Source organism: Schistocerca piceifrons, chromosome X (assembly GCF_021461385.2).
Source record: "Schistocerca piceifrons isolate TAMUIC-IGC-003096 chromosome X, iqSchPice1.1, whole genome shotgun sequence".
Taxonomy (NCBI): Eukaryota; Metazoa; Arthropoda; class Insecta; order Orthoptera; family Acrididae; genus Schistocerca; species Schistocerca piceifrons.
In genome coordinates this window covers 415,896,405-415,922,866 of record NC_060149.1, presented here as the reverse complement: position 1 = coordinate 415,922,866, position 26,462 = coordinate 415,896,405, and the positions used below count along the sequence as shown (strand labels likewise).

The following is a 26,462-nucleotide window of genomic DNA, read 5'->3' as shown; positions in this document are numbered from 1 at the left end:
ACAACAGCTTACTATCTATCCGTACGCCTAGGAACTTGAACTGTTCCGTCTCGCTTATAACATGCCCATTCTGTCTGATTAAAATGTCAGTTCTTGTTGAATTGTGGGTTAGAAATTGTAAAAACTGAGTCTTACTGTGATTTAGCATCAAATTATTTTCCACAAGCCACGAACTTACTTCATGAACTACATTATTTGATAATGTTTCAATATTACACACAAGATCCTTCACTACCAAGGTGGTGTCATCAGCAAACAGAAATATTTTTGAATCACCTGTAATACTAGAAGGCATATCATTTACATAAATAAGGAACAGCAGTGGCCCCAGCACCGACCCTTGGGGAACGCCCCATTTAACAGTGCCCCATTGGGACTGAACATCATTACCACTCTCAATATTGCGGAGGATTACCTTCTGCTTTCTGTTCTTAAAGTAGGAGGCGAACCAATTGTAAGCTACTCCCCTTACTCCATAATGTTCCAACTTCTGCAGTAATATTTTGTGGTCAACACAGTCAAAAGCCTTCGTTAAATCAAAGAAAACACCTAACGTTCTCAACCTTTTATTTAATCCGTCCAAAACCTCACAGAGAAAAGAGAATATAGCATTTTCAGTTGTTAAGCCATTTCTAAAACCAAACTGTACATTTGACAGCAAATTATGTGAATTTAAATGCTGCAGTAACCTTGTATATACAAGCCTCTCGATAACTTTAGCAAACACCGATGGCATAGAAATAGGTCTATAATTGTCAACATTATCCCTGTCTCCCTTTTTATAAAGTGGCTTCACTACCGAGTACTTTAATCGGTCAGGAAACCGACCACTGCTAAAGGAAAAGTTACAGATATGGCTAAGTACTGAGCTAATATACGTGGAACAATACTTCAGTATTCTGCTAGATACCCCATCATATCCATGAGAGTTCTTGGTCTTTAGTGATTTAATTATTAACTCAATCTCCCTCTTGTCAGTATCATGGAGGAGCATTTCAGGTAACAGTCTCTGAACACTTTTTTCTAAGAGCGCTATATGATTCCCTGTTGGGACTAGGTTTCTATTTAGTTCATGTGTACAGATTTGTGTTAAATGAGCCATACAAGTGAGAAAGAGTACCAAGGAGGCTTAAACAACATCTACGGTCTATGTGTCCAAAATGATACAGAGCTAAATTTTGTGACGTAATAATTTGGACAAACAAATGACTCCCCTTTGATAAGAATAAATTTAATGACAAAATAAGGAAAAAATAATAATATAAAATATATATTTCTTGGTTATGCAGTATAGAAGTATATTTCCCTATCTTTCCATTTGTTTCAGGAATTTCTTGATAAACGAGAGGAATTGTCTGTAGATGAAGAAGGCGTCGGTAAAGGAGAAATTAGAATGGACCGTGCAACAGCCTGCTGGAGTGTACCACAAGAAACTCTAAATGATTTGTCCATGCATGTACTTCCTGGCAGTTTATGTGCTGTAATTGGGCCTGTGGGAAGTGGGAAGGTCAGTAAACTCAGATCTGTCAGCTGATTTCGTGATTGTCAAAAAATAGGTTCACTACTAAGTAAATTAACTTGCAATTTCTTTGCAACTTAAAACTGTGAAAAGATTGCATTAGAGATTATGTAAATGATCATTTCATAGACCCATAGTGAGAATTCAGTTATATATTTTCCACAAGGAACTTAATACATGCATAATTTTCTATTACAAATCCTTATTATAGATGAGAAAATAATCCTTGAGACCTTATCTGCAGCTGTAATTGAGCTGTATAACCTCTGTTTTTTTCTATGACTAATTATTTAGTTTCTAAGATGCTGTAATATTAAACACTGTGCTATATGTTAAAATTTTCCTCACTAGATATAAGAGTTTTCTGAGTATCATAACATGTGATAATGTAAAAAAATATGCTTGAGAAACAAACTTTTGGCCACTGTAATCATGGCCAAAATGTTGGTTTCTCCAGCACAGTTTTTTTACATTATGACGTGGTACAATGCTCAGAAAACTTTTATGTCAACTGACTCTGGCTGCGAGAGCTATGCAGTTACATTTTCCTCTCTAATTAGCCACAGAAAACAACTATTATTGCACACAACTGTGAAAAGCTGATCATACCCATTGCAAAATTGTCTGCAGGATCAATAGAAACTCTATTGTAACTAACCACTGGAATCCGTGACCAAATACAGTCTGTAAAATGAGGTATACAAAGTTTGACATGCAACAAGTGCTGCACAGAAAATGTTACTCATATTGCATGATATCATAAAGTTTAATACAGAAATGCCTCATACGATCATATCTCAAAGTGGCTTCATTCCATTTGAGGAGGTAAAACACTGTGATTAGTTAGTTGTTTAATCCATTTCATCTTTTTGTTCCTATTCTCCAGCCACTCACTCTTTCTCCTTATCCTGACATTTCTACTCAACACGCATCTCAAGCTGTGAAAAATGCTTCAAAGCTGAAACACTTCTCCACTAATGTGACCTATTCTCTGAACTGATTTCTTGTTTGTCCCTCTAATTTTCCCCCCACTTCTTTCTGTTTAATGTCTCATGCCAATAATGTTAATAACCTTAAATATTTCATTATGTTACTGCAGGCTTTGTTTTATTCTTTTGTATTACAAATGAGTATCACATATTTCTTTACTAGTGTTTATTTAAACAGTAGTTGTACTGTAGTTTTTTTTCTGCAACTGATTATCTTTCAATCCTTTTTAACCATCTAATGATTACTGGTATTCCCATTTCTTCATTATAGTAGTTACTGTATTCTAGATAGTTATTGGCATCTTTAATATTACAGATGACCCAAAATGGGCCTTCTTTAAAATATAATTTCTGGCTTAAACACAGCGTCTTTAAAAAAATTCATCTAGTTTCACAAGAATATATGTTCTACATAAAGAATAATAAAAATAAATAAAGAACCAAATGAATGAAGACAGAGACTTGGAGTGAGTTTTAACTCAGACATCAAAACAAAAAGTTTACATTTCTGCCAACTGTAAGTTGTAGGTTCATATGATTGTTGGTAGGGGTCTCCTTGGTGCTGCTAGCTTATCTGCTCACTCATATGATTTGATATGGTGATGATGCAACAACAAAAGACATTTTGCATTCTCCATTTCAACAGGTTTAATTCATTTGCAACTGTGTTGTGTGATTGTAGTCAAGAGTACTGCATTTCACATACCACAGCTAAAAGCACTTGATGGTAACAGCAATTTTAATGTCACATGGTCTCACAGTGTGTTAATTATTTTTCTTTGTGGAGGTTTGTGAAGGACTTCATCTCTGCGGCTTATCTTTCAACAACTGTGGGTGAACTGCTGTGTTACATTGCAACAGCAATGAAAGCAGGATTCCCAAAAATGCAAATTATGGGGGATACATTGAACATTTGTGAAAGATAAATGAAAATTTTGATCGTAAATGGATTTATAAAAAGTCTTACAATGTATCTGCATGCATGTAAAAGATATATTGTTATAAAGTTAACTGGGCCTTTTGGAAATAAAACTAAAGCTTTTATCTTTATTCATCTATAAGATATAATCTTGTGAATGAGAATGAATTTTTTTGAAACACCCTACATTTATTAGCGTTAATGAAGGCTCATTTACAATACAATAGACTGGCAAAACATTTTATTTTTAATTTGCAAAGTGATAAGTATTTTACTTGGTTGCAGAGTTCTCTTCTTTACTCAATTCTTGGAGAGTTACGGTTGAAAAATGGATCAGTTGCTCGTAGAGGTACAGTAGCTTATGTAAATCAAGAGCCATGGGTTTTCACAGGAACTGTAAAGCAAAATATTCTATTTGGACAACCGTTTGACAGCCATAAATACAAAGAAATAGTCAGAGTGTGTTTCTTAGAAAGGGATTTCCAGTTACTGCCAAAAGGAGATGAAACCATAGTAGGAGGAAGAGGCATTAATCTTAGTGGAGGACAGCGAGCACGAATTAATCTGGCAAGGTAATAAATTCCTCTTGTAATTAAAAAAATACTAATCTACTATTTTGCTGAAGTACTAACACAAATAAAAGATGTTGGGGATTCTACTTATGCATAAAGAAATTTCTAGTTCAAATTCAGAAATCAAGGGAATTAAATTAATCAGTGACTTGTGTTTCCATTAAAAGTTTTTGTTTTTTCAATGAAATTGTACATAACAGACTAACTATGATGCAGAAAGAAACAGATTCAAACTAACCAAGTACATTGTTCACATTTCATAGCACTGACTATTTTCATATAGGAGATGGAACTTTATGTTACCGTACTTATTACAATAATGTTATATTATTATGGTGTTTCTGTTGAGGGTCACAGTTAGATATTAAAAAATAAATGTTAATTAATATCAGTAAGCTTTCACAGAAATGTTACTTAAGAATTCATTTTGAAAAGGATAGTTGCTACTCACCATGTACTGGAGATGCTGAGTCTCAGATATGCACAACAAAAAGACTGTCAGCAAGTAAGGTTTGGGCCAAAAAGGTCTTTATCAGAATTAGGCAACATACAGGCACACACACACACACACACACACACACACACACACACACACACACACACACATAACGTGACCACAGTCTCTGGCTGTCAATGCCAAAGACTGATCATGTGCGTGTCAGTTGTGTGTGTGTGTGTGTGTGTGTGTGTGTGTTGTCTCATTCTGATGAAGGCCTTTTTGGCCTAAAGCTTACTTGCTGACAGTCTTTTTGTTGTGCCTATTTGTGATGCAGCATCTCTGCTCTATGGTGAGTAGCAACTAAGCTTTTCATAATATTGTCATTATTTCATACTGGATTTTCCACTGTTTGATTTTACTTAAGAATTTATGCAATGTTTCACCACAGCTGCATTCAATTTGGATTTTATATTTTCATTGAAACATTTTTCTATTTTTCTTCTTCTTTTCTTCAGGGCTGTATACAGCAATGCTGACATTTATCTTTTAGATGATCCTTTATCAGCAGTTGACACGCATGTTGGAAAACATCTGTTCAATGAATGTATATGTGGGTATTTAGAACAAAAAACCAGGATTTTAGTGACACATCAGCTGCAGTACCTCCAGAAAGCAGATCATATTGTAATTCTGAATAATGTAAGTTCTAGACTGTACCAAAATTATCTACAAAGTTATTATATCTAAAATTACTTTTCTATTCTCATTCTGAAAATTTTAATTGATAACTCCAATAATGTGTGGAAATAAGGAAATATTCTGTGTAGATACACTGATGGAATCTCATAGGATCATTTACTATGCAATTAGCATTGCATTGTACAAAATTCTTTATTTTTGCAAGTCATCTTACCACATAATAATACACACTAATTATCCAAAACATAACCACCTGCTTAATAGAGTGTAGGTCCATCTTTGGAATTCAATATCACTTTGATTCTATGTGGCATGGATTTGACAAGCCCATATTATGGGCATGGAACTGGCACTAAGTAGAGACCCAAGATGAGTTCCATCAGCTTCAGATAAGGTGAATTTAGAGGACATCAGTGTGAACTTACTGTAATACCTCTAAAACCACTTTAGTGTGATTCTGGCCTTGTGGCACTGATAGTTATCTTGATGGAAGATACCATCACACACAGGGAAGACATTAAGCATGAGAGGGTGCATGCAGTCTGCAATAATGATCATGTAGTCCATAGCTGTCAAGGTGCCTATGATAACTGTCATGCTACATGGATAACATAATACTATTCCCAAAATGCAGTATCTGTGGTGCAGTGCATGTTTCAAGCAGCTGTTCACCTGGATGATAGCATGATCCACAGTCCTATCTCAGAGATCCTGTGCCTACTGCAATTATAATTGACAATGTTACATTGTTAATGTGGGAATACATAGGGGTCATCTGCTGCAGAACCCCATTTTCAGTAATCTGATCTGAATAGTATGCCTGCATCAGCATTGTACTCTGTCATCAGATCTGCCTCAGACTGTTGTCTATCCTGCTTTATAGACTGGAAATTCAACATTTCATTGGCTACTCATTGTTTCACCATTCTTCAACCTCATTCCATAGATCCTAATGACAGTAGCACATGAACAGTTGACAGCTTCACCATTTCTGAGCTACTTGTGCCCAGATGCCTGGCCAAAGCAATCTGTCCATTGTGAAAGATGTGTATATCAATGGATTTCCCTATTTGTGGCTATCATCATTGCTAGAATTATGTCCCATTTGTCTCTGCTCTACTTATATACCTTGAGTCTGCTTAGAAAATGGTGTATGATCCTTTCTATAAGTACAGTATTAAAACTGTTGTAAAATACAATTGTTACAAATTTATACTGCACTATATGTTTTCATATTCTGAAGACCATATTTCTCAAGCTGTTAAGTGAGAAATAAATTACCATAGTATTTGTGAGACCTTTGAACTAATGGATGAAAGCATATAGAAACCTCTGAATGAAAGCAGGAACATTTTTAAGATTCTCAGATTGAAAGACTGATTTCATCTGTCTCCCATTCTGAGATCATTCTTGCATCCAACTTTAGTTTTTACTGGAAACATTGAATTTAACATATATAGCAGCCTCACATTCAATAAAATGGGTAGATGTATGAAATAAGGCTCCCGTTCGCAGCAAAGGAACTGAAAATACCCAGCAGATGACTTGTAGATGTAAAATTAAAATGCTGAATGAGGACACTCAGTCAGTTCTCCTTGAAAAATATTAAATTCCTGTGCTGAATCTAGTGACATATTTGAGTGTAATGCAGATGGCACTGGTCAATGTGCTGCTTTGCATTATCCTCAGTAACGATGTAGTGGACAAGAAGAGGAATTATCAAACACCCTAAGAATAGGTGAAATGGTTAAACATGCAATTCCAGCTTAGGAAGTGTGTGTACCAGAAACAGTTAATTGTATTTTTGAAGTAAATAATATGATGCTGAAATATATGGAAAAGTAGTTGCTTATCGGCAGCCAAAAAAGAAGTACTTTAACTTATGCAGAAATAACATATAAACAAAGGCAAACAAAAAATTGGTGTTCAATGTCATGTTCATGAAATTTGGAAAACATATATTTTATTGGGAAAATGGTAGGAGATAAGCAAAAGCTAAAATTATCAAATGGAAATACACATTTACTCAGTCCCATGTCAGGGCAAACCATAACTCGTTATTCCTCTTTTGGTGATTAATAAGTTGTTAGTAGCCACACAACTTCTAGGCTGCCATTATTCTATATTTTGTATAATGATCATGAGAATATATTTATAAATGGTCTAGTGGATCACATGAGAAGTTCCATAAGGCTTTTGTGGATGGTGCTATTATATACAGAGAAGTAAAAAATTTAGAAAATTGTAGTGATATACAGGAAGAGCTGCAGAGGATTGATGCTTGGTGCAGGGATTGGCAGTTGACAGTCAGTATAAACAAATGTAATGTATTGCTCATAAGCAGGCAGAAACACCCAGAAGTTATGATTATATGATTGTAAGACAATCACTCAAAACAGTCACACGCATTAAATATCTCGAAGTGAGTGTACAGAGCTATTTAAAGTGGAATGACCACATGAAAGTAACCATAGGTAGGGCAGATGCCATAATGAGTTTAATTGCAAGAATCCTCAAAAAGTGCATTCCTTCCAAAAAGGAGTGAGTTTACAAAACCCTCATTTGACAAGACTTGTCAACAGAAGATGCAATATTTGCATTTACTGGCAAACTCTTGGAATCTATCAACAAAAAACTGAAAGTGATTGGCATATTTTGTGACCTAACAAAAGCATTTGACTGTGTAAATCACCAAATTCTTTTACAAAAAGCTGCACATCTTGGTATAAGTGGTGCAGCAGGGAAATGGCTCGACTCATATCTGTCAAACAGAAAACAAAAAGTTGTAGCAGATAGTCAAGATGGTGTCCCAATATCTTCAGAATGGGATACCATTACATGTGGAGTGCCGCAGGGCTCAGTTCTGGGCCCCCTACTTTTTATTATATTTATAAATGATCTTCCTCTCTCTACGGAATGTTGTAGATTCACTATTTTCGCGGATGACACTACACTACTTATTGATAATTCAGAAGATAAGCATGAGGTAATGGCAAATAAGGTTTTAAATGAAATGGTGAACTGGTTCAGCATTAATGGTCTTATTTTAAATTACTGTAAAACAAACTACATTCAGTTCCACAAAACATCCAAAGATGAGGAAATATTTGTAAAGGTAGGTGACCAGACAATAACCAGGGTAGATTCCTCTAAATACCTAGGCTTGCATATTGATAGCAAACTGAATTGGTCCAACCACATCGTGGATTTGTGCATTGTTTCTTCTTATAGAAATATGGAAACCATGAAGTCAGCATATTATGGTTACTTTCATGCAATTATGGCATTTGGAATTATATTTTGGGGAAATCAGCCACTGGCTAAAAAAGTACTGTGTGTACAAAAAAGAGCCATAAGGATCATGTGTGGAGTCCATCCTAGAGCCACATGCAGGAATCTTTTTAAGAAGCTTGAAATACTTACATCCACTGCACAATATATATTCTCACTGATGTGCTTCATAAGGAAAGAAAAATCCATCTTTAAGCTGAATAGTGCATATCACAGTCACAATACTAGAAGGAAACATCATATCCACTATGAACAGCCAAATCTAAGTATGGTGCAGAAAGGAGTCGATTTCAGTGGCTGTAAGATTTTTAATGCCCTCCATTCAAGAATTAAGTGTTTGGTAGATGATGATCTCCTGTTTAAAAAAACCTTAAGGCAGTTCCTATTGCAAGGATCATTTTATACATTAGAAGAGTTCCTGAACTACAGTGTTTAACATCTCTTGTATTGTAAATTGCAAATGTATGCCCAAATTTGTATTTGTAATACCGAATATTTTTATTGTAAACATATATTTTGCAATATTTATTTCTCTGTAACACTTATTATTTTGTAATCTTTATCTCTCCCTAAAATGTATTTTTGTAGTGGGACCTAAGTTACTGTTTACTGTTTTTTGTTTTGTAATCTCTATCTATATCTAAAATGTATTTTTTTTTTTTTGTGGTGGGACCTAAGTTACTGTTTACTGTTTTTGTTTTGTTTTATGTATTACCATAAATTCTGGCCAAAAGCTTGTAAAATTGACACGTTCCATATCCCATGATACTGTCACAACATGGATCACTGGAACAAGAGATAAATAAATAAATAAACAATATATACTTGAATATTTCCAGTCGGTACAGGATGGATAGGGGAAATAGAAAAGATCCAAAAATGAGCAACAAATTTCATTACAAGTTCATTTAGCAAGCGTGAGAGCACCATCAAGATGCTCAACCAACTCCACTGCAGACACTACAAGTGTTGTTTGCTGGTAAAACTCTAAAAGTGTACATTCCTAGAAGAGCCAACTGATACATCACTACTTCCTAAATGTATCTTGTGGAAAGACTATGAAGATAAAGAGATTTGAGCTCACATGGAGCCTTACCAACAACTGCTCTTCCTGCAGGCCATTTGTGACGGGAACAAAATATGTGGAAGTGACACTGGTACATGAAGTATTCTCCACCGCACACTGTAAGGTGGACTATGGAGTATAGGTCTAGATATAGATAAGATAAGAGAGATTAGTGCACAAACAGAGGCATATAAACAATACTTTTTCCCTCACTCTGTATGCAAATGGAATGGGAGGGATAAAAAACTTGGGTATGATGTACCCTCTGTCATGTTTTGCACAGTGGCTTGTGGAATATAAAGTAGATGTAGATGTTAGCAGATTTGAATCTGAATTTTTACATGAATAACAAAAGAAAATATGTGCTTGCACGCTACAATAAAGCTTCCTGCAGATTCTATACTGTAACTTTAATGTTTGCATAATATATAAACTGTGCCTTCATTCACCTCTAAACTACTCTGGTAGGATAAATATATTTTTTATGTCAAAAAAGTTTCCAGTACCACAGGTTTTAATAGGGAATTCATTTACACCTCTCTGCAAAATTTAAGGACAAGATGAATAAATTCACGTAACATATTAACTATTTGTGGGAGTATGTTGTGAGATGGCTCGCAGTCATGCGAAGAAAGCTAGATGTCACGTGGCATGTGGTCAGGATGACTGTGGTGCCAAAAGAAGTTGGCCCCACAACATGAGGCTCTTAAACAAATACTTGAAAAGAAAGTGCATGTTGATCAGCAAGCAGTTACAGTACCCTCATATGGCAGGGGTGACAACATGTAATGCACTCATGAACGTTGTTAATATCATTTTTTTTGTGGCCCAGGTGTTGTGGTGGGGGGAGCCATAATGTTTTATGGCCATACTAACCTCCAAAGCTTTGAACATAGTACACACACACCAGTCAATACTATTGTGACACTTAACTCCTTTCCCATGTGCATCTTTTCAGATGTGCATTTGGCCCTGACTTTTGTATTATGCAGGGACATCATAAATTGTGATGACTTTAGTGTAATTATTGACTTTGAATAAAAGTGTAATTTCTGTTCATTTAATTGCATATTTCTCTCAGTTATCTTCTGTACTATACTGTAGGTATTCTTTCTATGTATGGTTCAAGTTTCATCAATCTATGTTACTTGGCAATGACACCTCATGTGAAAGTTACTTTCACCCTTAAATTTTGCACACCAATGTAGTTGAAAGTGTATACACACGTCAATGAGACATGTCCAGTAACATATTAATTGATTCTCTGGTTTTAGTATTCTCATATATCACTTCATGTTTCAGGGAGGTGTTGAGACACAAGGTAGCTTTGGTGACATAGTGTCAAGTGGTCTTAATTTTGCAAAACTACTATCAGATAAAGATGATCCTGATGAAGAAAATGATGGTGATCAAATGCTTGGAAAAGTTGTAAGTATGAAACCAAGAATATTACATTTATTTGAGTACATAGCTGTTCAAAATATTTTGCGCCACCCTTATCATTTGCACAGTTTGTGTTTCTTTTGACCAGAAACCACTTTTGAGTACAGTTAATTGCTACATACAGCCACTTGTGTAATGGAGGTACAACTAAACCTGAACTCTCAGTGCAGTTCATTAGAACACACCATATCTTGAATTGTGAGTGGACCATGCAGCTTGTATATAATGTTCTGTATGCTCCAAAGAATTATTTCAGGCATAGATTATGTATGCACTGTCACATTATTTGAAGAAGGGTTTTCAGCATGTAAAATTGGTGTTCACTGTTGTAATGTCATGTGAACATTCAGCTATCATTATGAGGTACAAAGCATTGAAGGTCTGCCTCATAGTGGTCATTTATAGTCAACAACACCAGCTAAGGAATGCTAACTATAGACTGTGGCTCATAAGTACAGGGAAGAGAGTGCAACAGAACTATGTGCTTTCATTTTGGAGGCTACTGGGAATGCTGTGTTGATCCAGACTGTGTACAATTAATCATCTCTACACAACCAATTTGGCCTCAAGGCATCCATTATGAACAAAAGTACATCCCAATCAGCATCATATTTATGAAGAAGGTAGGAAAGGAAAACAATGAATAGAACCTGGAGTAATAGCATGAGTTTCTCTTCACCAATGAGTGCAGAGTTTGTCTGATGCATAATAACTGTCATAGAAGTCAGGTGTGGTGATCTAGTGCTAAGGTATAATCATGGAAACTGGCCTGCTGGATCTAATCTCCATCAGACATTGAAGTTTTTCAGTCTGCCTTCATCTCTCAGCAATCTACATCTACATCTACATCTACACTACTGGCCATTAAAATTGCCACACCATGAAGATGACGTGCTACAGACACAAAATTTAACCAACAGGAAGAAGATGCTGTGACATGCAAATGATTAGCATTTCAGAGCATTCACACAAGGTTGGCGCTGGTGGCGGCACCTACAACGTTCTCACATGTGGAAAGTTTCCAACCCATTTCTCATACACAAACAGTAGTTGACTGGCACTACCTGGTAAAACATTGCTGTGATGCCTCGTGTAAGGAGGAGAAATGCATACCATTACGTTTCCGACTTTGATAAAGGTCGGATTGTAGCCTGTCGCGATTGCTGTTTATCACATTGCGACAATGCTGCTCGCGTTGGTCGAAACCCAATGACTGTTAGCAGAATATGGAATTGGTGTGTTCAGGAGGGTAATATGGAACGCCGTGCTGGATCTCAACAGCCTCGTATCACTAGCGGTTGAGATGACAGGCACCTTATCTGCATGGCTGTAACGGATCGTGCAGCCACGTCTCGATCCCTGGGTCAACAGATGGGGACGTTTGCAAGACAACAACCATCTACATGAACAGTTCGATGACATTTGCAGCAGCATGGACTATCAGCTTGGAGACCATGGCTGCGATTAGCCTTGACGCTGCGCCACAGACAGGAGCACCTGCAATGGTGTACTCAACGACAAACCTGGGTGCACGAACGGCAGAACGTCATTTTTTCGGATGAATCCACGTTCTGTTTACAGCAACATGATGGTCACATCCGTGTTTGTCGACATCGCAGTGAACCTACATTGGAAGCGTGTATTCGTCATCGCCATACTGGCGTATCACCCGGTGTGATGGTATTCGGTGCCATTGGTTACGCGTCCCTGTCACCTCTTGTTCTCACTGACGGCACTTTGAACAGTGAACGCTACATTTCAGATGTGTTATGACCCGTGGCTCTACCCTTCATTAGATCCCTGCAAAACCCTACATTTCAGCAGGATAATGCACGGCCGCATAGAAAGGTATGCTAGGAGTGACGCATAGTTTGGATTCTATGTTATGCTGTAAGTCCCCTTTCTCCAGTAGGATAGGGATAGATTAAGGGCGTGCAAGTTGAGCCAATCATGCCATACGAATTTACTTTATATTATTGTCCTAGAAAAAGTGTGGAGATGGCCAACTATCAATACATGTGTCAGACATGAAGTCCTATGGGTCGTACAGGGACATGAATCATTCATGGTTTGAGCTGGTTGTCATTTCTCATCAACATCAGTGGTAATTTGAGTACTGTACGGTATCAGGACATTATCCTCCAGCCTATTTTCAGCCCTATTGTTAACATTTTGGTCATTGGATTGTCTTTCAAGATGATAGTGCATGTGCATATTGCATGTACCTCATGAACATCTGCATCATCATAAGTACCTTCCTCACATTCTGGCTGAGCTAAAGAGGGCTACATTGAAATAGCTGGACAGGTCTGAGCAGCACTATACCTTCACTCAACCCCATCCTGCCATCCCTCCCCTTCCACCGCCCACCCATCTCCTTAGATGCACCACCCACAGATTGCTTCTTCCATCAAGCATAGTTGCTGTATGCAATCCAGCCTCAGTGGCCAGAGACAGCAGTCTTGTATGTGTGAGTTGTGCTTGTGTGAAAGTGTGTGTTTTTTCTACTGTTAAGAAGGCCTTTTGGCTAAAAGCTCAAATGGATAGCAGTCTTTTTGTTGTGCCTGTCTGCAACTTAATGTTTTCTCTGTATGGTGAGTAGTAACCAATCTTCTCATAATATTGTCATATAAAAATGATTTCATATGTTCTCAAATGTACGCAAAGAAAGAAGAGAGCACTTAAATTACTTTCAATCACTGATTTCCCCTCAGAGTCAGTTTTAAAGCAGGGATATTGGTTTCTCTTATTAAAATAAATCATTATGTTAACAAAAATCTTAATTATATTCAGAATGAAATGTTGGTTGTGAGCTGAGTGGAGAAGTATCAGGCTAAAATTCCAAAGATTGAAGTTTCAATCATCAGTCACCTAGAGAATTTTTTCTGTAATTGCCACTTGTTTTGTCTCTGGTGAAAATGGCATATAGCCCATGGTTCAGAGTCTCCTTTACACCATAGGATCATTAGGTCTGGATAAGTTAGTACAGAGGTTTGAGGAAAACAATGGTATACCATCTATAATAGGACCCTGCCTGGGGTGTCAAACCAGTCTTCTGGTTGAGGATGCAAGACTAATATGTCAGACTATAGATTAAACAGGGTTGTTCATCTGAGTTCAAACAAGGGAAGAGAGAGAGAGAGAGAGAGAGAGAGAGAGAGAGAGAGAGAGAGAGAGAGTAAAGAATCAAAGGAAAAGATTTAAGATAAAAGTACTGAGAGTAGGTTTATATTAGGTACACTGTTTGTCATGTTTACCTGCAGTGAGGAGACCCTTAAAAATGTGAAATATGGCATGAAAATAAAAAAAGTATAGTACAGGGCAACCAAAGTAGGATGTTTTATGTGGATCACTTTCCCTGCAATCCAGCAGTGTAATTGCCCTTAAGGAGCACCACTATAAAGCTGGTTGATACATTTGTTTTATAATTGTTTGTTGAGTTTTACAATGACAGGGATTTTAATCCAGTTGACACCTATACATATACAATATGCTTTTATAAAAGAACTAATATCCTTCCGCATACCTTAAGTGAAATGATCTGACATTTTTATTGGCATTTGGTGGCTCTCCACCCTCCTTCCACATCCTTTTTTTTTCATTTACAGGTACTTTTGGATATACTTCATACACTCTTTCACAGGTTCTGAATAACTATTTTTAAAAAAGTGAAAATTATGTACAGAATTTTATTTTGATTTTATGTGCAGTAAAGTAATTGATTTATTAAATCACCAGAGAACTCTATGTTCCATATTTTCATTGTTTTTTTCCTTTCATGTGACAGGAAGAAAAGCTCATCAGACGTTCAGTGCGGATCGGCTCTAAGAGGAACACTGATGTCCATGTTCCAAACAGAGGAGACACATCTGAATTAGCTGAAGTGGTAAGTATAGCTCATGGAAATTATAAGCCTCCTAAGTTATCCTTAGAATGTTTAAAGAATCTACCTATAAGATATGACATGATTAACACATGGTATTCTCATATGTAAATGATTAAGACAAGTTACTTCATATCAGACAATCATAGTCGAAATATCCTTGAAATACATTTCATTTAACATCTGGAGTGGAAGAAGTAGTGGGGGCCATGAAATAAAAAGAGAAACCGGTAACTCGCCCATGCGCACGTGTGTTCATCTGATCTGCACGTCTGTATGTACTAATAGGAAAAATGAAAGAAGTAATTCTCATACAAACATGTGACTGCAGGAAATTTTGGAACAAATGATTTAGCGGAGGTTTGAGTCCTCCCTCGGGCATGGATGTGTGTGTTTTTCCTTAGGTTCATTTAGGTTAAGTAGTGTGTAAGCTTAGGGACTGATGACCTTAGCAGTTAAGTCCCATAAGATTTCACACACATTTGAACAAATGATTTAGCAAGATCGACAGATAAATTACTACTTTAAAATCAGAAGACAGTATTGAAACAAAGAGAAATACAGACATAAGTTATCTGATGATGGCCTAAGAAGCCAAAAGCTAATTCATAACAAACTATTGAATAAATATTATTGTGGAACATTAATATTGTGTATACAGGTTTTAATATGTGTATTTTCTTCCAAGAACCTATGGAATATTCCATAAATATTATAAGAATGAGAAAACAGACCAGGCAAACAATGTAGAACAAGTTTATTAAATATTCAAGAACACAAACCTCCTTCATGGAGTTAAAAGTTACCCACACATGAAAGTTTGTTTGGTACTTTGAAGCCCAGCAAGGAAGGCAAAAAACGATAACTGGCCAAAGAGCAAAGTGAATAACAAAAAAGTTTCAAGCTCAGATTCACTTGGAGCGTTCTGGAGATAATAACACAAGTAGTCATGGTCTTGGCAAAGGGAAGCCATGTGCCCTTAACGAGCATAAAGCCAAGTCTGAAGAAGTAAACTCACCACCCTATGCTCAGCAGGGATTAGAAGTTAAACATGGCACAGTGACTGTCCAATGAAGGTTCCTTAGCAAGAGCTCTGATTGATGGACCACTACTGTAGTTGGCATCTGGCCTAGAGAACTTGAAGGAATAACTGGTTCAACAGTTGACACAGAACTGTCATTCTGTGATTGAGCTCTGGCATAAATACTGCCACTGTGTATGGATAAGGCACAGCCTGCTAGTAGGCATGTAACATCATGTTGGAAAATACTTACCAAAAAATGAGACAAGCATGGACCAGTATTTGGCATGCAGGTACTTGTGTCTGTTGTGGCAGATGATGCCTGAAGCATGACTACTTAAGGGATGCAAGTGTGTCACAGGCCTCTATCTTGTAGGAGGGTCACAGCATCCCTTCCCACAGGGCGTAAATGTTGAAGTCATATTAGTGAAGAGTTATGGTTGCGACTCTATCTCCCCTCTTTTTCAAGATCTGGCAGCTCTGTCAGGATACATAGGGTGAGGAGGTGTTGTGGTGTTTGCCCTGAGGAAGTGATGTCAGAGATGGCCTCCAGCCATGTCCATAGGCTAGGGTCCAGGTGCAGGCACATTTGGAGCAGTTGGCAAGGCTGGTAGCAGCCAAGGAGCAAGCTATCTGGAATGAATCAGCAATGATACAAAATGTAGTTATAGATATACTTTATGCAGATGGCTGATGGTGTGGTGTGAAAGCAACATTGACATGACATGGTAAAATTGCACCCAGAGGATGGATGTGAGGGTGAGAGCACCCAAAAGGTAGAAAAACTGTGCCTGGAGAGCATACATGAGCAGAAGAACACTGTGTGTGTGTGTGTGTGTGTGTGTGTGTGTGTGTGTGTGTGTGTATTAGGCACAGAAAGGATATTCATAAAATGTGTGTGTGGATTAGGCACAGGAAAGAGAATCAGAAATTGTGTGTGTGGATTACACATGGGCTAGGGCAGGGAAAAGGAAATGGGCTCAATAGCAGAGCATTGTTGGTAGGAGTCACTGTAAGGTCCATGTGTGGTGCAGTATTAGGATGAGGATTCTGGCCATGTGCCAGAAGTAGGAAGCTGCAACAGTATTGGCCAGCAGTGGTTGGTCTTGGATGTGCATTGGGGATGACTGGTGGGTACCTCTGGTGTCATGATGACACTGGCTAGCATCTGCTGCATGTTTCGCAAAAAAGATAAGACTTAGGGAATCACTTCTATGTTGAAGACAAATGTACTTGTTTTCAGTTGATAGGACAAAAGTTGACAGGTGGTTCTGGAGCCAATGGTGACAGTGGAGGTGATGAAAAATTCTTCTGACTAATTGCCAGTTGATGAGATGAAATGTTTGGCAGTGGTGCAGAGACAATGGTGATTATGAAGCCAATGAAAATGTTTATCCCATTGCCAATAGTGGGATGAAACGTAGAAGCTGTTGTCAATGGTGGGACAAAAGGTTGAAGCCGTTACTAGTGGTGGGGTGAAACTTTTGAGCCGTGGAGCCAAAGGAAAGACTGTCTAAAGGCAAGGATGAGAAAGTCAGTTAAAAACAATATATCATTGCCAAATGTTCCAGGATCAAACATGGAGGTGGCACTGGAGCCAGTGGAGGCACTGCAGCCAAAGGGGCTAGAAAAATCCCCATTACCAACTGGGAGGAATCTTGGACTGGAGTCACTGGGGGCATAAAAATCCTCATTGTCAAGTGATAAGGGACAAAACTTCAAGAGGTGGCACTGGAGCTAGTAAAAATGTTCATTTGTCAACAAATGGTAGGGCAAAACATTCACGAATTTTATATCTTCATCGATAAATGAAATGTTGTGCAACGATTGAGGTGCAATAAGAACACAGCCAAGGTAAACAAGAACAATTTTATTAAATATTCAAGAACACAAGTCTCCTTCACAGAGTTTTCAGTTACCTGCAATGAAAGTTCATTTAGTACTTTGAGTGCAAAAAGGAAGGTAAGAAATGATTAACTGGCCAAAGGCCAAAGTGATTAACAAAACAAAGTTCAAGTTCATATTCACTTGGAATGCTCTAGAGTTAATGACACAGGTAGTCATAGTCTCATCAAAGGGAGGCCACATGCACTTAGTTGGCATAAGGCTAATATGTAAAGAAGTAAAGTCACTGTCCTAAGCTTGGTAGGGATTAGAAGTTAAACACAGCATGTCAATTGCTTGCTGAAGGTTCCTTAGCAAGAATTCTCATTGATGGACCACTACTGCCATCAGTATATCATCCATAGAACCAAAAGGAATTAATGGTTCGATCACTGAGATGAACAGCTGTTCTGTTATTGTGCACTGGCCTAAATACTGTCACTGTGCATCGATATGACATGGCCTACTAACATGTTGTTGTTGTCCAGTCAATTTACCAACATATGATACAAGCGCAGATCAGGCAGTTATGCGTGCTGTGGCAGATGATGCCTGACATGTGCCACTCACAGGACGTGTGTGTAGCAGGTTGCTGTCTTATAGGAGAGACACAGCAGAAGACTATCAGAATGTACCACTCATACAATAGTTCTTAAGTTTTTCTCCTCTTGGGAATTTCAGTTGACAGTAATTAACTGTTATAAATGGTTTATTTGATTTATAGAAAGAGATTCAAAGATCCTCAACAGATTGAATTCCTGAATACATGTTCATATTTTCTAAAGTGATGTTAGAGTAATCTTAGTGCTTTTCAATATAAATTTATTGGTCTTGATTGAAATGTAAAGCAGCAGTTAGATTACCAGTTTTGTGCTACTGAACAATAATCTTTAGCTCACAGTTCCTAATGCAATGGGTATCATAACACACTGTTGTGTTTTCAGCAACACCTTTAGTTTACAATAAGTGGTTATATTGACAAAGAAGGTAAAACAAACATAATGCATTAGGAAATAAATGACCTTTCTTCCAGTACTGTAATAAGTATGGGGAAACAGATTGGGCTAGACTTAACTGTAATTTCTTTTTTAAAGAGTGTGTTGCTGGAAGAAAGTGGTAAGGTGCTTGATGACGACCAGGAAGAAAAAATTGGAGAAGGATTCACATGGTCTACATATTGGCATTACTTCAGAGCAGGAGGAAATGTGTGCACACTTGCAGTAATTCCTTTCTTTTTCTTGATTGCTCAAATTACAACAAGTGGGTCTGACTACTGGTTGACATATTGGTAAGCTTACAAAAAGATTCTCTGTTTAGTAGTTTACATTTAAAGGAGGAGTATGTAGTGTTTTCTATATGAAAAATACAATAAATGTCTAGATGTATGTGTTAACAAATTACCACAGAGATATATTGGTGCCTGACATGACAGTAAACATCACCTGTAAAAATAACTGAAGTCATTTGTAGACATAAGTATAATTCACTCATATAAATCATAAGTACAATGCCATATAATAACCTGCTTTTATATCATAATGTTTAGCATGCTTGTTTACAATGAAGGAAGGCAAGTCAGGCCACGACTGAATCCACATACTATACTAATAACTGTTAATATGATAACCTGGCCAGTCAGAGAAGCAGTTTTAGGTAAACTTCCACAGTTTTCTAAACAAATGCCAAGTTGTTTCCCTATGTGTGCCTCAGAAATACAACAATCTATCAGTTAAAATGTGAATTTACACTGAGCAAAGTCCACTCAGTTTATAGACAGAGGGTGCATGCAGCTTTCATTGTGATAAGCACACTGGACCCTTCAGAAGGAGACGGGTTCAAATGCTCATCTGGCCATCCAGATTTATGTTGTCCATTGTTTCTGTAAATAGTTCAAGCCAATACCAAGCTGATTCCTTCGAAAACAGTACCCCAACTTACTTCCCAATCCTTGTCCATTTTGAGCATGTGTTCTGATTCTAATAACCTCATTGTTGATGGTCCATCAAATCATAATTTTCCTTCCTCTCTTTTTCATTGACCCATCCTCACAATGTATGTGGTCTTAAATGTTCAAAGCACTAATGTGGTTTATGACTTGGCTGGTGCACAATGAAAAGTTATCTATAAGATCACATAGAAATTGCAAGTGTTATGCACTCCAAATTGTCAAAATTAGATGGAGTAAATTGCTCAGAATTTCTTTAAATTTGTTGGAAGGAAATTTTAAAAATATTTAAAATTCTCCTTGGAAAAAAGTGTGTGACAAGATATGAGAACTCTTCCAACCACAGATTTAAATTGTAAGAAACATTTCCTAACACCTTAATGAATACACTGAAACACAGACTAAATTATACATAGTTCATAAGAGTTACTTGTAACTTAGTCACCTATCTCTTAATATCCCATTGATTTCTATAAGCTAGGTGAAAAGCACAACACACACAACGTCTCTATTAAAAAGACTTCTGTGGATTGGCAGCGGTTTGCACTGCAGGCACCCACATTCGCACTCTAAAACAAAACCATCTGTTTGTTTCTGCAGGCCAACACATAATGATGCTGTAGCCTGAAAAACTCACCTGTCCTTCATATGCTGTGCAGGTTCTGACATTGCACTCCTGTTGATGTCACATGTGTACACTCTGAATAAAATTGTAATCCAGGGAAGAGGTTAACTGGTCATAAAATAAGTAATAAACATATCTGATCAAAACAGGCTATATTGTTGAGGTCTTGTGTCTTCTAATGAAATTGGGATGCGTAAGTCTTATATTCAAAATCAGATATGCATGTGCACCATGTCAGAATTCAGTAACCTCCATGTGAGCCACTAATTCTGAGTAATAATTTCCCCGCCATACTTTTTACAAACTAGCAACATCTGTGGGAGATCCCACACACTCAGTGATTCCTACACTAGATATACTGCTGTGTGGAATGTTGTGTATGAAATGTCAGGATACTTAAGATATTGGTTAGCACCATTCATAATAAGGTGCTCCACTACTGTTATATTTCCCCATTACATCCTGACCATAAGGCCATCAGTGATTACTTACAAAAAACCTATAATATACACAGTAAGATAGTATTTTTGAGAGGCATGACACAGTCAACCAAAATAAGCTTTGTTCATCCAAACTAAACCCTTCTAATTCTGTAGTTACTGTTACCATTCAAAATAAAACATTTGTGCATCAGTTAAAGTCTTTTTATATGTGATTTCACAGGGTTTTACTTTACAACATTAAATAAACCACCAATTCAGTTTAGTATGCCAGTGAGGCTGACCCCCACCAGTGACATGGTCTGCTCTTAGCTAACTGCCATCACGATCATCCTCAAACAAAGGGGCCCTACTCCTGTTTGTAAATATTTTTCTGCCTGTGATGTCAGATGCTTCACTTCTGGTAACATCAGTACTTAAAATATTTTTACTAGCTCCAACAGAGCAACTCTCACAAGACTTTTAGGATATACCTTACTTATCCAAACAGTATATTTACTGATTAACTTTGTCATGTACTCCCCTCTTCAGGGACAGGAACAAGTCTATTCTGCTGTTGCAAAGATGTGCCTCTCCCATCAAACTGCATCTTAATTTTTAGTTTCACTGGAAGTATTCCTATGCCACTTTTCTAGAACATACAGGACACCTATTTGGCACCTCTGAGAGACATGGCTGCCACCCACTTTTAGCAGCCTTGATTCTCTCACTGCCATTCCTTCTAACCTTTGTAATATTGGCCAGACATTGTTGCCTCACATCTGTCTGAATTTTGCTGCTCTGCTTGATTAAAAATTCCATAGTACTCACACTAAACATTGGATTTAGATGTGGATTTCATCAATAAATTGCAATATCCTAGCTGCTTATTTTAACCCTATTATTTATGTTTACTACTTTATTCATCTTCAGCAACTGTAAGTACATTTTTTGAGAACATCAGCAACCAGTTGCACAAAATAAATTTTATTTCTTTACTGGTTTCAGGCACTTATTGCCTGACTTTGGAAGATTAAAATTCCCATTTTATTAGTCAGTGTCCATAATAAGCTGGTGTATACAGCATAATACTGGAGTCATACAGATCATAGTGCTTGCACAAACATGGTATAAGGACATGAAATGACAAGTGCAGACATCATGCAAGAACTCTTGATGTTTGCACTCATTGTTTGTTGTCCTTGTACCATATTTGTACATGTACCAAGATATATATGACTGCAGTACTATATTGCATACACCTGCTTATTTCTAATGCTCACTGATAATGTGGTAATTCTGATTTTCTGAAGAACAACACTAACTACCTGAAAGAAACAAAATTTCTTTTGTGCAACTGATTGTCAATTTGTTCAACAAAAACAGGTTATGTTTTCCCTCATTTTACGGGATTACATAATATGTTGTTGTTGTTGTTGCGGTCTTCAGTCCTAAGACTGGTTTGATGCAGGTCTCCATGCTACTCTATCCTGTGCTAGCTTCTTCATCTCCCAGTACCTACTGCAACCTACATCCTTCTGAATCTGCTTAGTGTATTCATCTCTTGGTCTCCCTCTATGATTTTTCCCTTCCATGCTGCCTCCAATACTAAATTGGTAGCCGGCTGGTGTGGCCGAGTGGGTCTAGGCGCTACAGTCTGGGATCGCACGACCGCTACGGTCGCAGGTTCGAATCCTGCCTTGGGCATGGATGTGTGTGATGTCCTTAGGTTAGTTAGATTTAAGTAGTACTAAGTTCTGGGGGACTGATGACCTCAGAAGTTAAGTCTCATAGTGCTCAGAGCCATTTGAACCATTTGAACTAAATTGGTGATCCCTTGATGCCTCAGAACATGTCCTACCAACCGATCCCTTCTTCTAGTCAAGTTGTGCCACAAACTCCTCTTCTCCCCAATTCTATTCAATACCTTCTCATTAGTTATGTGATCTACCCATTTAATTTTCAGCATCCTTCTGTAGCACCACATTTTGAAAGCTTCTATTCTCTTCTTGTCCAAACTAGTTATCGTCCATGTTTCACTTCCATACATGGCTACACTCCATACAGATACTTTCAGAAACGACTTCCTGATACTTAAATCGATACTTGATGTTAACAAATTTCTCTTCTTCAGAAACGCTTTCCTTACCATTTCCAGTCTACATTTTATATCCTCTTTACTTCGACCATCATCAGTTATTTTGCTCCCCAAATAGCAAAAATCCTTTACTACTTTAAGTGCCTCATTTCCTAATCTAATTACCTCAGCATCACCCGACTTAATTCAACTACATTCCATTATCCTAGTTTTGCTTTTGTTGATGTTCATCTTATATCCTCCTTTCAAGACACTGTCCATTCTTTTCAACTGCTCTTCCAAGTCCTTTACTGTGTCTGCCATAATTACAATGTCATCGGTGAACCTCAAAGTTTTTATTTCTTCTCCATGGATTTTAATACCTACTCCAATTTTTTATTTTGTTTCCTTTACTGCTTGCTCAATATACAGATTGAATAACATTGGGGAGAGGCTACAACCCTGTCTCCACTCCCTTCCCAACCACTGCTTCATTTTCACATCCCTCGACTCTTATAACTGCCATCTGGTTTCTGTGCAAATTGTAAATAGCCTTTCGCTCCCTGTATTTTACCCCTGCCACCTTCAGAATTTGAAAGAGAGTATTCCAGTCAACATTGTCAAAAGCTTTCTCTAAGTCTGCAAATGCTAGAAATGTAGGTTTGCCTTTCCTTAATCTAGCTTCTAAGATAAGTCGTAGGGTCAGTATTGTCTCACGGATTCCAATATTTCAACGGAATCCAAACTGATCTTCCCTGAGATCATCTTCTACCAGTTTTTCCATTCATCTGTAAATAATTCGTATTATTACTTTGCAGCTGTGATGTATTAAACTGATAGTTCGGTAATTTTCACATATGTCAACAGCTGCTTTCTTTGGGATTGGAATTATTATATTCTTCTTGAAGTCTGAGGGTATTTCACCTGTCTCATACATCTTGCTCACCAGATGGTAGAGTTTTGTCAGGACTGGCTCTCTCAAGGCTGTCAGTAGTTCTAATGGAATGTTGTCTACTCCCGGGGCCTTCTTTCGAATCAGGTCTTTCAGTGCTCTGTCAAACTCTTCGCGCATTATCATATGTTCCTTTTCATCTTCATCTATATCCTCTTCCATTTCCATAAAATTGTCCTCAAGTACATCACCCTTGTATAGACCCTCTATATACATACTCCTTCCACCTTTCTGCTTTCCCTTCTTTGCTTAGAATTGGGTTTCCATCTGAGCTCTTGATATTCATACGAGTGGTTCTCTTTTCTCCAAAGGTCTCTTCAATTTTCCTGTAGGTAGTATCTATCTTACCCCTAGTGAGATAAGCCTCGACATCCTTACATTTGTCCTCTAGCCATCCCTGCCCAGTCATTTTGCACTTTCTGTCGATCTCATTTTTGAGACGTTTGTATTCCTTTTTGCCTGCTTCATTTACTGCATATTTATATTTTCTCCTTTCATCAATTAAATTCAATATTTATTCTGTTACCCAAGGATTTCTACTAACCCTCATCTTTTTACCTACTTGATCCTCTGCTGCCTTCAGTACTTCAGCCCTCAAAGCTACCCGTTCTTCTTCTACTGTATTTCTTTCCCCCATTCCTGTCAATTGTTCCCTTACGCTCTTCCTGCAACTCTGTACAACCTATGGTTTAGTCAGTTTATCCTGGTCCCATCTCCTTAAATTCCCACCTTTTTGCAGTTTCTTCAGTTTTAATCTACAGTTCATAACCAATAGATTGTGGTCAGAGTCCACATCTGCCTCTGGAAATGTCTTACAATTTAAAACCTGGTTCCTAAATCTCTGTCTTACCATTATATAATCTGTCTGATACCTTCTAATATCTCCAGGCTTCTTCCATATATACAACCTTCTTTCATGATTCTTCAACCAAGTGTTAGCTGTGATTAAGTTATGCTCTGTGCAAAATTCTACCAGGTGGCTTCCTCTGTCATTTCTTCCCCTCAATCCATATTCGCTTACTATGTTTCCATCTCTCCCTTTTCCTACTATCAAATTCCAGTCACCCATGACTATTAAATTTTCGCCTCCGTTCACTATCTGAATAATTTATTTTATTTCATCATACATTTCATCAATCTCTTTGTCATCTGCGGAGCTAGTTGGCATATAAACTTGTACTACTGTGGTGTTCTTGGGCTTCGTATCTATCTTGGCCACAATAATGCGTTCACTATGCTGTTTGTAGTAGCTTACCCACACTCCTATTTTTTTTATTCATTATTAAACCTACTCCTGCATTACCACTATTTGATTTTGTATTTATAACCCTGTCATTTTCCTCTTTGATATTCCACTGCCACTACTATTGCTCAAAATATTAATCACTTTTGGAAGTGTTTTGATGTAATTCATTTGACATTTTCATATTGTTACAAAATTTCATTAAATAATTGTATATACTGTTGTGTTCACCAAGACAAGCATGGTGTCCAACGAGAAAGGTAGCAGGAAGCAAACCCTATACCACAGAAAATAGGCGCTGTACAGGGTAGCTTGCTTGCATGCTAGCATCTGGTTTGATCTCAGAGTAGTTGTAACTATAACACAGATATGATGAGCAACACAATGCCAAACAAGAAATTATCATTTATTAAAAATAAAATACAGTTAATGCTCAACCTTAAGTGGTGTATGATGCTTGGCTTTGTAGTTAAAGTCCTACACACGTCTAACCTTTTACAGTAAAAGAGAATGATATGATTTACAGATGTTCAGTCTGTACTGCTCTAATTACCAGTTAGTTGTTCAGGCTCTTATAATTTTAATTAATATTGTGTTGTTAGTGTGGAGGAAAGTTAGTTATCAGTATTTTATTAATGATCTCATCATAAGTAGCCATATCACAGTCATCACAGTCGCTCAAGAAAGTTATAATTAAGCTTTACTTGTTTAATCAGAATCGGACGATGACTCTCCTAGTCTGCAGTCTCGATGATTTGAAGCGATCTGCAATCCTGTGTAAATAAAATATCTTGGCTTTCTTGTGTTGCGTAGTCAGTCGGGAAACCTCAGATCAAGTGGAAAGTTTGCTTTGATAGAGTTTAATTATCCGATGAAATAATGGAGCTCTTGGATCTAATAATTGCAGGTTCATTTCCAATTCATCGGAAGTTCCCTTCTGATTACCAATGAAACGACACATCCATGCAAATTTCCAATTAGAGAATACATATATAAAGAAATTCCTTACACACCTTTGATGTAAATGTTCAGTATATATTTTCTTGAGTAGCATACAATATATTTTCAATCTCATTCTTCCAGTAATCTCGATAGCAAAATTACAATTATTCAATGCGGCTATTTGGCACAGAGAAGATCCTAGAAGTCCTCTCAACACACCAGAGAGAATATTACCAAGAGTAATCATGCACTCATGGAATAGTAATAGTACTGTACTACTTTGCAAATCAATTCTGTGAGTATATAGATGGTCAAGTAGGAAACATAATTCACTCATGGAATTGTGAAGGGATAATTAGTAGAATATAAAGAGATATTACACTCTGATGTGAATGACACTTTGGCACTCAGCGTTTACAGTCTAATGATCACTTGTTAACAGGAACTGGGCTGCAACGGCAGCAAATGGAACTCATCAGTGACTGATGAATAACTGCAAATGGAATTGCAGGCAACTGTTGCTTGCAATGCACT

The 26,462-nt window shown here is 37.4% G+C and overlaps 1 protein-coding gene across 2 annotated transcripts in view; it reads left to right on the top strand.

The window, feature by feature from the left end:
• Positions 1 to 26,462, top strand: part of LOC124721475 (ATP-binding cassette sub-family C member 4-like) — a 275,591-nt gene that overhangs the window by 176,828 nt on the left and 72,301 nt on the right. For both annotated transcript variants that reach the window (XM_047246470.1, XM_047246469.1), the window contains exons 9-14: positions 1,328 to 1,507; positions 3,713 to 3,999; positions 4,954 to 5,137; positions 10,797 to 10,922; positions 14,725 to 14,823; positions 18,820 to 19,013. In XM_047246470.1, the coding sequence (XP_047102426.1) occupies positions 1,328 to 1,507; positions 3,713 to 3,999; positions 4,954 to 5,137; positions 10,797 to 10,922; positions 14,725 to 14,823; positions 18,820 to 19,013 (1,070 nt within the window). The remainder of the gene's footprint in view (positions 1 to 1,327; positions 1,508 to 3,712; positions 4,000 to 4,953; positions 5,138 to 10,796; positions 10,923 to 14,724; positions 14,824 to 18,819; positions 19,014 to 26,462) is intronic.